This window comes from Apium graveolens, chromosome 5 (genome assembly GCF_009905375.1).
Source record: "Apium graveolens cultivar Ventura chromosome 5, ASM990537v1, whole genome shotgun sequence".
Lineage (NCBI taxonomy): Eukaryota > Viridiplantae > Streptophyta > Magnoliopsida > Apiales > Apiaceae > Apium > Apium graveolens.
Window position 1 is genome coordinate 12,536,921 of NC_133651.1, and position 11,792 is coordinate 12,548,712.

At 47.2% G+C, this 11,792-nt stretch overlaps 1 protein-coding gene across 1 annotated transcript; it reads left to right on the plus strand.

Annotated features, from left to right (window-relative positions):
• Window positions 1–5,544: 5,544 nt before the first annotated feature.
• LOC141659819 (uncharacterized) lies at window positions 5,545–10,119 on the plus strand. The gene is made up of 4 exons (XM_074466746.1): window positions 5,545–6,515; window positions 6,732–8,373; window positions 8,917–9,273; window positions 10,108–10,119. The coding sequence occupies exons 1-4, from the start codon at window positions 5,545–5,547 to the stop codon at window positions 10,117–10,119; spliced, it is 2,982 nt and encodes a 993-aa protein (XP_074322847.1).
• The last annotated feature ends 1,673 nt before the right edge of the window (window positions 10,120–11,792 follow it).

Here is an 11,792-nt window from a genome sequence, read left to right on the forward strand (position 1 = left end):
TACAGCCTCATAATGTCACACTCGTTAAAAGTAATTATGTCTTCACTCCCAAATTTGGATTATTGTTTTTGTGAAAAATTAGCTGTTGTAGCGCACTACTGGAAGGGTAGTGATGCGGGAAGGCGATTTATCAAATGTCCTGACGGTGCTTGCATTTATGAACGTTGGATCGAAGAGCCGCTGGAACCCTGTGCAGTATTTCTCATTGAAATTCTTAGGGAAGAAATTACCATAGAGAATGTACCCCGCTCTGCAGAAATCCGCGAGTTGCAGCGTGAGCTTGAGGAGTCAACGAGAGAATTGTAGAGAATGAAGGCGTTCATCGAGTCCCATACCTGGAACATCAATGAAGATGATTATGACTCCGATGATGATGACTCTGATAATGCAGATGACTGATCTGGTTCATATATTCTTGGCTCTTAATATTTGTATTATTGCATTGTACTCATTTTATTTATATATCATCTTATTATTCTATATCGAACTACGCAGTTTTTCAATAGTGTTCTATTATGTAACTGATGTTATGTACTAGAATTTGTGTTTCAAGTCAAGTATTCATTATCAGCAAATTAGTTCATATCAAATACAAGGCCTCGTCAACAACAAATATTCCCCCATCATACACTATTCCATGAAACTAAAACATTCCAAAACAAAATTTAAAATTAAATTACAATTTACGTACTACAAATAGGTTTTCTATTCCAGCAAAAATAAATCAAACTACCCTTTCATAAAAATATTTCTTTGTCGACTCGCAAGGTACCCCAATAAAAAAAAAATACACCAAAATGCTTTTTTCCTAATTTAATATTATGACTCAAAATTAGGTCTTCATTGAATGTTTTCATTGCCACTATCAAGAAATAATTGATATTATTGACCCTATAAATTTTAAAATGAAATTATTCACCTCTGTCCTTCATTTCAAAATTTGCATGTGCCTACTCCGTGAATTTAGGAAATCTGCATTTCCTTACGTACACACAGTACTTCTTTTAACTTTTCATATTTGTCTGAAGATTCGGACTTCTAAAAGTTGACAAGTCGATTTCATCTTGTTACTTTTACTAAAAGATGTTATTATTTTCTATTACAACAACAAAAAACAAGCTACCCTTTCATAAAAACGTTCTTTACCGACTCACAAGGTACCCTTTTTTGAAGCCACAAAAAGTCATATAAACATTTTTTTAAAAACAAAAATTACGTACTATAAATAGGCTTGCATGACTCCCCAATAAAAAAAATTACACCAAAATGCTTTTTTTCCAGTTTAATACTCCCTCCGTCCCACTTTATCTGTCCAGTTTGACTTTTGCACGTAATTTAAGGTGCATTGACCGCATAGTTCCGTTGATTATTTTTCAAATTTTTTTTTTTGAATAAATATTAAAATCTTAAATTTTTATTCACAAAAAGAAAATTTAAAAATAATCAAAAAAACTATGCGGTCAATGCACCTTAAATACGTGCAAAAGTCAAACTGGACAGATAAATTGGGACTGAGGGAGTATTAGGACTCAATATTAGGTCTTCATGAAATATTTTCGTTGCCGACTACCAAGGTACCCTTTTTTAGGGTACAAAAAGTCATACATACACTTTTTTTTAAAAAAACAAAAATTGCGTACTAAAAATAGGCTTGCAGAACTATCCAACAAAAAAAAATTACGCCAAAATAATTTTTTCTCAATTTAATATGAAGACTCAAAACTAGGTCTTCATTACATATTTCCCACTTAAAACTTACAAACAATTCAACCAAGTACAACTCAATCCGGGAGGAAAGAAAAAAAACAAAAAAAATAATAATTACCCCAGAACGCCACTTCTTCTGGGCCTCTGGGGTTGAACCCCGGAGGAAGTGGCTTCTGTGTCATTTTTGGAACTTTTCGAACGTCTACGCCAAAAAAATGAAATATCTATTCAAGTATCCTAAAAAAGTCCGGAAGCCCTGTAAACCGCCCACCTTCAAAGTTTATGTTATTTAGGACTTTTGGCTCAAGTACCGTTCAGTTGCGCTCTTCAACAATTTAGAATCATATCTGCAAGGACAATTTTACATTTAGTCAATTGGTGATGGTATTGAACTTGATATCATTACTTGTGTCATTATTAGGAACGCACTCAAGTATCATGAAACTGAGGTATTTGATGATATTGCTGGAAATGATGAAATTATGAAGTTAATTACTGAAATAGGATATGTTATGCCGCTTTCGGCCATGGGCCCTAAACAGGTCCCTGTGGGTGCACTAAATAGCTGGACTCTTGTGTGTGGGCTAGAACCATGGATTTATATGACTTGGGCCAGCACATGCGGGCTGGGCTCGCAACATGCGAGCTGGGTTCACATGCGGGCTGGGCTCGTAACATGCGAGCTGAGTTTACATGCGAGCGGGCTCATGACATGAGAGCTGGGCTCAAGTGAGGACATGCGAGCTGGGCTCACACATGTAAGGTGAGCTCATATTTGTCATTTGGGCTCTCATATGCGAGCTGAGCTCGGTTGTGCCCACGCGAGGTGGGCTCAGGTGCCTTCATGCGAGGTGGGCTTAGCTGCCCACACACGGGCTGAGCTCATGAGCCCACATTTTATAGAAACAGAGGTAACATTATATTTATTGTTTGAAGGCGGTGCGGGCCGAGGTGACCGGGCCGGCCCGCATCGAAAGACTTTGTGTGCAACATGGAAAGTGACTCATAGATGACTGAGTTGCTCGTAGATTTCGGGGTCGACACGGGTTGTTCCTACAATCACGGGAAGGATTGCGGAGATGCCGCGAGATTGTAGGAAGCGTGTGGAGCCGATCGAGATTTACGTGACTAATTGGCTGAAGGCCTGACTTTATCGTGGGCTTGGGCTGCACGGGCTGAAGAGTCCTAACCCTAGCCTACGTGACTTGTTCCCCAAGAACTACGTGAGGCTTGATCCCTATAAATAGGGTACGTAGGCACTTGTATGAGGGATGAGTCGACACTTGACAGAGAATAACAAACCCTATTCTTTCTTAAGGAGTCCACATACAAGCTCAGCCACCACCAAACAACCTTCCTCCGCCCTCGAACACCGTCCTTGATCTTTGTTCCGCCCATTAACCTCCACAACATTGTTATACGAAATTCTCCCTATAACATTTGGCGCTAGAAGGAGGGGTCGCGTTCATCTTAGGGAGAAAGATGACCAAAGAAAGCAAGCAAGCAACGACACCAGGGAGCGGAGGCAAGAAGGACCCTACTTTCGAACACACGCCCCCAGAGAATCAGGCACCACCTCCACCAATTGCAACCGTGGACGGGCAGGCTGTGATGACGTATCTCGAAGGGCTGGCCGATCAGATGAATCAGATCAACGCCCGAATGTCAAAGGTAGAAAGAAGCTCGGTCCGGAACGCCAAGCGTAAGGCACGCCGCCTCAAGGTCTCACAGCGTAGCTGGAAGGGCAAAGGCCCTCAGAAGAAGCTGATCCATGATTTTGATGATGTGGCAACCGAGACCAAACAGAAGAAAGAAACATCACGCGAAAAGGAAGATATACCCCGAGGCCATGATGAGCGGGGCAGCCAGATCTCTACGAGATCGGGGCCGAAGCCAGCTTCATCTGAGGCAAGGTCAACTAGCGTGCTAGACCGAGTGGGTAGAAAACTAAGCGAACATGACCTCAGGCTCAAATTGGAGAATAGTAAGAAGGAGAGAGAAGAGAAAGAGCCCGTGGATAAAAGAGGCTCGAAAAGGGAACGGGCAACGACCCCTCCGGAAAGACGTCAACACACCTCACCCAGAAGGGAGGAGCGACATAGACGCAGATACAATCGTGAAGAGGAGTCGCAGGACCGAGCTGAAGGAGGGGAATGCCGCGAACGGACCTCAGGGCTCACATCATTCGAGTAATGCGGGAGGTGACAGAGAAGGAGAAGTTGTTAGAGTAAGGGGACCTGAGAAGGATCTTAGATGAGATGGAGCAAGAGAAGAGAGGGCCCCCTGCTTCGGCTGCCCCCTCTCCGTTTACGGCTGCTATCCGATCATCCCCCCTACCTCGGGTGTTTAGGCACAACCCCGACCTTCTATTCAACGGCGAAGCCGACCCGGCGGAGTACCTTATTCAATTTAACACTGAGATGGAAGTCTATCAGGTGCCGGAGATGACCGTTGCAGACTCTTCGCGGCATCACTCAGAGGTAGTGCCCAACAATGGTTCTCCAAGTTGGGACCGGCTAGCATAAGAACGTGGAGGCAATTGGAGGACTTGTTCGTCAGACAATTTCAGTCAACCCTCCACTATTCGCCTCCTGTGGCCACGTTAGCCAACATCAAGCAAAGGGAGGGGGAGCCCTTGGCAGAATACTTTCGTCGGTTCAACGCCGAGGTCCCCAAGGTGAGAGGAGCCAGTGAGGAGACCATCAAAAATTTCTTAATAGCAGGGCTGAAAGAAGGATCGAAATTTTGGAAGAGCCTCCAAGCGAGTGAGCCGAGGACCTTGGCCGAGTTCTATGAGCAAGCCGAACCCTTCAAGTGGGTAGAGAAATTGATGAGAGAGCTGAAAATCAGCGAAAGCTATCGAGACAAGAGGGACCGATCCTCAAGCCCTGACGAAAGGAGGAAGACATATCGGCGTAGTTCGAGCCCGAAAAAGTCTGCCCGTGGTAAAGAGACCACAAAAGATTCGGGGAGGCCTTATACAAGCAAATGGCAGACACACACCCCTCTGGTAGCCTCTATCGACCACATATATGCTACATATGTGGGGAAGGGGGTATTCAGGAAGGCAACTCCTCTCACAGACTACAATAAAAGAGACACTTCGAAGTATTGTGCATACCATGAGGCCACCGGACACGATACAGCTGATTGTAGACAAATAAAGGATGAGATCGAGACTTTGATTAGACAAGGGAAGCTTACGGAGTGGGTGGTCAAGGAGGTTCGAAGACACAGGACGGATTATCATACCGTCCCTCCTCCACCCCCAGAAGACAAAGAAAGGGTCCCTCGGGCTGGTAGTATTCATATTATTCTAGGCGGGTCTCACATTGGTGGAGACAGCCGGAAGGCGATGGACAGATATGCCCGGGAAGCAAAGGACAAGCCGCTCACCAACGTCAATCATCTAAGCCAAAGGCCCCCGGAGCTCTTTGAAAGGGAGGTCGATGATATCGTATTTAAAGAGAATGATGCAAAATGGGTGCATTACCCTCATACCGATGCCCTAGTCATAAAATGAAGATTGGGACGGTGAATGTTCACCGAGAAATGGTGGACACCGGGAGCTCGGCTGATGTTTTGACTTATGATGCCTACAAAAAACTGGGATTATTGGATAGAGAATTAACCTCAACAGGTGGGCACCTGTACGGGTTCACGGGAGACTCGATCGGAGTGAAAGGGACAATTCGGCTCCCGGTGACCATAGGAGAGGAGCCTCATGTGGCCACCCAGATCGCTATGTTTACAGTCGTAGACCAGCCTTGTGCCTACAATGTTATAGTGGGCAGAACCCTTATGAGGGCAATGAGGATGGTGACCTCGATCCATCATATGACGATAAAATTCCCAACCCCCACGGGGGTAGGCATCTTGAAGAGCTATCAATACGAATCCAGGGTCTGCTACAACCAGGCACTCAAAGCGGCCGAGTCAAGAAATGCCTCAAGGGAGGTAGCTGAAGCAGGTGAGTGCGACATCCCCATGGAAGAGGCAGAGGGCAGGAAAAGAATACGTCCTGAGGGCCACGAGACTTGTAATTTGATTTCAATTGAGGAGTTGCCCGAGAACTACTTCGAGCACATGGGAATTCATGTAGAACCACGCCCAGGGGCCTTACTAATGGAAGCATCTCAGCCCATCATGTTGATACAAGAGGGGATTGTAGAGGAAGCAAGTGATGAAGAAGAGAGCCCAGAACAAATCACTGCAACACTTAGGAGAGGGAAGTGGGCACGCAAAGAAACAACAATCACTATGGACCCATCCGACGGAATCACTCGAACTGTAACTGCGACCTCTGAACGCTTGATAAACCCGACCCAAGCTCACCAAACCGAGCTCAAGGATGCGGAAGGTTTGGCAATCACGGAAATGGAAAAAACTAGCGAAGCTCGAGCAGATCTAGACCCGAGAATGCCCTCAATGGTCGAGAGGGCCGGGGCCGCAGAGGACACAATCCCGATCTTGGTAGACCCAAATAATCCCTCCAAGGTACTCAGAATAGGCTCTAACCTAAGTCCTGACTTGAGAGAGGATCTAGCCCGCTTCCTAAGGGAGAATTTGGATGTCTTTGCATGGTCACACTCCGATATGATAGGGATAAACCCAAATGACATATGCCACCGGCTCGACTTGGACCCGAAAAAGAAGGGGGTTAGGCAAAAGAGACGGCCGATTAGTGGAGAGAGGGCAGAGGCCCTCAGAGAAGAAGTGGATAGATTAATGGAGGCAGGACTTGTGAGAGAAGCCTTCTACCCCGTGTGGCTGGCCAACCCTGTGCTTGTCAAGAAGCCCAATGGCAAGTGGAGGACATGTGTAGACTTCACCGACCTGAACAAAGCTTGCCCGAAGGACAGCTTTCCTCTACCCCGAATCGACCAGCTGGTTGATTCCACGGCTGGGCACGCGCTGCTTAGTTTTATGGATGCTTATTCGGGATATAACCAAATCCCCATGTATGGGCCAGATCAGGAGCACACCTCCTTTATTACTGATCGGGGCCTTTACTGTTACATCAGGATGCCCTTCGGGCTCCTTAATGCGGGGGCAACCTATCAGAGGCTGGTGAATAAGATGTTCAAACATCAATTGGGGAAGACTATGGAGGCCTATGTAGACGACATGCTGGTGAAATCGAAAGAAGCGAGGGATCATGTCCGCCACCTGGCAGAAATGTTCCAGATCCTAAGGGAGTACAAAATGAAACTCAACCCCCAAAAATGCGTGTTTGGGGTTGAATCGGGGAAGTTTTTGGGATTTATTGTCAACCATAGAGGCATTGAGGCCAACCCAGCCAAGATACAAGCACTACTTGAGATGAGATCCCCTCGACGGGTGAAGGATGTTCAAAGCTTAACAGGACGAGTGGCTGCCTTAAACCGCTTCGTCTCAAAATCCTCCGATAAATGCCAAGAGTTCTTCAAAGCAATCAAAGGAGTGGGGAGGAACTTTAAGTGGACCGAAGAATGTGAGGAAGCCTTTCAGAACATAAAGAAGCATCTCAGTAGCCCTCCCATGTTGACCAACCCAAAAGCAGGAGAAACTTTGATCCTATACTTGGCCGTCTCCGACTTTGCAATAAGTGCAGTATTAGTCCGAGAGGAGGATGGTGTCCAGCTCCCGGTATATTATGTGAGTAAAAGGCTAGCCGATGCCGAGACTCGATACACAAGCCTCGAAAAGCTAGCGTATGCTCTGATTCTGGCCTCCCGAAAACTCAGGCCATATTTTCAGGCACATAAGATAGAAGTGCGAACCTTCTACCCCCTCAGACAAGTGATGCATAGACCAGAATCTTCTGGTCGAATGTTGAAGTGGACGGTTGAGCTCGGCCAATTCGAGGTGGATTATAAGCCAAGGACTGCGATCAAAGGCCAAGCCCTGGCCGACTTTGTGCTAGAATTTCCCCCACATCAAGAAATGGAGCCGGGAGCCCTTGTTGTTATACCTAGCACAGAAGAAGTTGGACTGGAGAGACAAAATAGTGCCCCATGGTGGAGCCTATATGTGGATGGTGCCTCTAACGGTGATGGAGCAGGAGCTGGAATCGAGCTAATCAGCCCAGAGGCTCACAAAATCAGACATGTGACCCATCTGGCCTTTCATGCAACCAACAATGATGCCGAGTATGAGGCCCTGATCAACGGTCTCAAGCTAGCTTTGGAAATGAAGGTCGAGAATTTGAATGTGTTTAGTGACTCCATGATTGTGGTCTATCAGGTAAATGGGGGGTATCAAGCTAAGGGGCCGAGAACAGAGCTTTACCTGAAGTGCGCACAGAGGATAATCGCAAGATTCAACGAGGTGAGGCTGGAACTAATCCCGCGTGGGCAGAATGAAGGCGCGGACGAGCTAGCTAAGCTCGGTTCACGCCGCGAGAGCACTTTGCTAGGGACCGTGCCCCTTGATATACAGAGGCAACCTAGTGTGCCCGAGCACGAGGTGGGCAGCCTCAATAATGAGCTCGGCCCCATGTGGATGACATCTATTCTAGCATACATAAGAGAAGGTTCACTTCCGGATGAAAAGAACGACGCAAGGAGAATAAAATACAAAGCAGCCCGCTATGTGATATACGACGAGATTCTATACCGAAGGGGGTTCAGTGTTCCTCTTCTGAAATGCATACATGGGGAGGAATGCAACTACATCCTAAGGGAAGTACACGAGGGTATTTGTGGCAATCACTCGGGGGGTAGCTCTCTAGCTCAGAAAATCCTCCGTCAAGGCTACTACTGGCCAACGCTGAAAAAAGACGCCTTTGAATTCTCCCGAGCTTGTGATAAGTGTCAGCGATATGCCAATTATTACAACAACCCCGTGGCCTCTCTCACATCCCTCATGAGCCCCTGGCCCTTCTCCATGTGGGGAATTGATCTGATTGGGGAACTCCCGAAGGCCAGGGGAGGCGTCAAGTATGCGGTAGTTGCGGTAGACTATTTCACTAAGTGGGCAGAGGCCGAGCCCCTAGCCACTATCACAGCGAGAAAGCTCCGGGAGTTTGTATACAGGGCTATTGTATGTCGCTATGGCATCCCTTACAAGCTGATATCTGACAATGGGAAACAATTTGATAGCAAGGAGATGCGAGAGTTTTGTGAGCAGCTGGGGATTCAGAAGAGCTTTAGCGCAGTCTGCCACCCCCAGAGTAACGGGCAGACAGAGGCTGTTAATAAAATCATTAAGCATACCTTAAAGGCAAAGCTTGAAGAGAAGAAAGGAGCATGGCCAGAAGAACTCGCCCAGGTCCTATGGTCTTATAACACTACACCCCGAACCACAACTGGAGAGACCCCTTTCTCTCTGGTGTATGGGTGTGAAGCTATGGTGCCCGTTGAAGTGGGAGCAGGATCTTTTCGAAGGGACAACTATGACTCAGAGGCAAACGAGGTCAATCATCGGCTCTATTTGGATATGATCGAAGAAACTCGAGAAGAGGCTCAGATCAGGATTGCGGCATATCAGCAGAGGACAGCTAGGCATTACAACAGTAAGGTTCGAGCCCGAACTTTCAAGGTGGGAGATTTAGTTCTGCGCCGGGTCATGCCAAATACCAAGGTGGTGAGTCACGGAGTCTTGGGAGCAAATTGGGAAGGCCCTTATAAGATAAAATCGGTGCTCTGGGAGGGAACCTACCACCTCAATGATATGCAAGACAAGCTGATCCCAAGAGCCTGGAACGCGGAACACCTTCGCAAGTATTATCAGTAATATTATTCTTTTCAGACTTAGTATTATCTTCAAATATTCCTAAGTCTCGGGGGGTAGTGCCATATAGGTACCTCCCTGAGACCACAAGCATGTATTCCTTTCACTTCCCATTATCTATGAATAAACGATTGATCTCTATTTGTGCACTTGATATTTTAACTTCTGTTAATAGATTAAATACCCAGCAGGGGACCCCATCCTTGGGAACCCATGCGAGGACAGAACAGTTGTTTTATTAACATGTTAAATCAAGCTGGGCCCCGACCCGCTTGATGCCAAGAACATGAAACGAGCCGGGCCACGGCCCGCTTAGGCAAATACGAACACATAGTAGATAAAAGATGTGGATAGAGATATAGGCCCGCGATGCGAGCCCATACCCTGGCCCTCAAAACCATAAATGCGACCCAGGGGGCCCAGCCCTCCATCAAACATACTCAAAGTCGCATGATGCGAGGAGAAGACACATACGAGCTCCTAGTGCGAGCACACCTACAACACCTGCGAGTCGATGCGGGCTTGCTCCACTTGGCATTCTCTTTCAATGGTTGTTTGATTGAACAAATGACACGAGCTGAATAAATTGGGCTCGTAGTGAAGGGGTAACGCTCGCCATAAGCGGCCAGAGTTATGATTACTTTTTGGTCAGTAGAAGCATGGTAAAAAAAAAAAAAAAAAAAACAGCTAGCACCGTAAAGACATACGCGGGCACAAAAAACTTAGACATTTTATACAAACAAAAGTTAAATAAGTTATGCCCCGAGGCAGAATATTTCAAATACAAGCGCGAGGCGAGAGGGGTGCCCGCTTACCCAGTCAAAAGTCTAGTTCTAATCAAAATTACATTAAGGGTTATCAGCCTCTGCTCCCTCACGATTTTCACCAGCGACCTGGGCCTTCTCGGCCGCGAGCCTAGCCTCCTCAGCAATTTGGGCATCCCTCTCCCTCTCCAGCTTCAACTTGTCAGCATGCCTCGCTGTGCTCGCACCCAGAGCCGCCCAATCGAAGTCAGGAACCTTCTTCATAAAGACTTCATGAAATTCCTGGCCCCCAGGTTCCTAGCATCAGCGAGGGCGGCCTCATGGCCCTCGGTCAGGGCAGAAACTGATCCCTCCAGCTCAAGCACCCTCTCCTCGAGGGCATCCTTCTCCTTCTTACATGCCTCAGCAGCCAGGTCATGAGCCTCCTTCTGCTCCCTTAGGGCCTTGTCGTGAGCAGCGTTCAGATTAACTATCTTCTGATTATAGTTGTTCACCAGCGTAACTTTCTCTTGCCCGTGCTCAGCGACCTTACTCTGAAGGGACTTGACTTTAGCCTCGAGCTTTGTGTTGGTCTGGCTGAGGGCTCGCATCTCTCGAGCCTTAGATAACTGACGATAGTATACTTTGGCCGCAGCTCGGGAGAGTGCATCCTGGTTAACCTCGAGAGCAGAAGAAGACCAATCCTTTAAATCCTGCTCGCTGATGTGACCTTGGGCGAGCCGGCCGAATGTGGTCGCAACCGCATTGGCAGAAGAAGAAGAGGGAAGAGGAGCATCAGAGGGAGCAGCTTTCTTTGGCTCAGGCTCGCCAGTTTTTCCTTCTTTACCTCTATGCCTCTTTAGTCGAGGAGAGGGCCCTGAATCCTTGAGATGCTCGGAGAGAGTAGTCATGCGGGCCGGAGGATTGGCCTGAGATCGAGCCCTTGTGCTCGCAGCTGCGGGCTGAACTGGGCCCGAGGCCGCAGCCTGCTCAGCCTCTTCCATGAAGGGGATAGGGGAGATGGCCATTTCTGAAAAAGAAAACAACAAAGCAATAGATTAGTCACAGCATGATGCAAAGGAAAGAAGTAATGCGAGCAGGTGAAAAATACGGAGAATTAAAGTGCGATGTGAAACAAGATGCATGCAGGGAAAGTGAGCACACGAGCTCGCGCATGCGAGCATCCAGGCCCGGACGTGCGGGCCCGATATTCTTACCTTTTCTGGATCTCTTCCTAGATTTCTTCTGAGGAGTCAGCCTCACTCCTTCCTTCAAAAACCCACATGCGACCAGATTGGAGGTCGTTATGAGTTTTCGGATGTCCCGGTCCGCCTTAGGAAGGTTTAGAAGATTGTCCGCGTTTATCTTTTCCTGTCCCACAAGGACAGTACGAGGCGGGGTGGCTGGAGATGAAAGGAATTCTTGTTAAAAGGAAAGAGCTATGGTAGAAGAGACGAGAGCGGGCAGGAGAAAACTTACATGGATTATAATAAAAATGAGTCTGGACTCGAGGCACCTCGTGGATATAGAAGTAAGGGCTTTTCCACTTCCCTGAGTTGCTCGGCCCGTTGTGGATGAGGTTCTTCTTGTTGAAGCACGGCCAGACAGAGAAGTAGAAATATCCAAAGT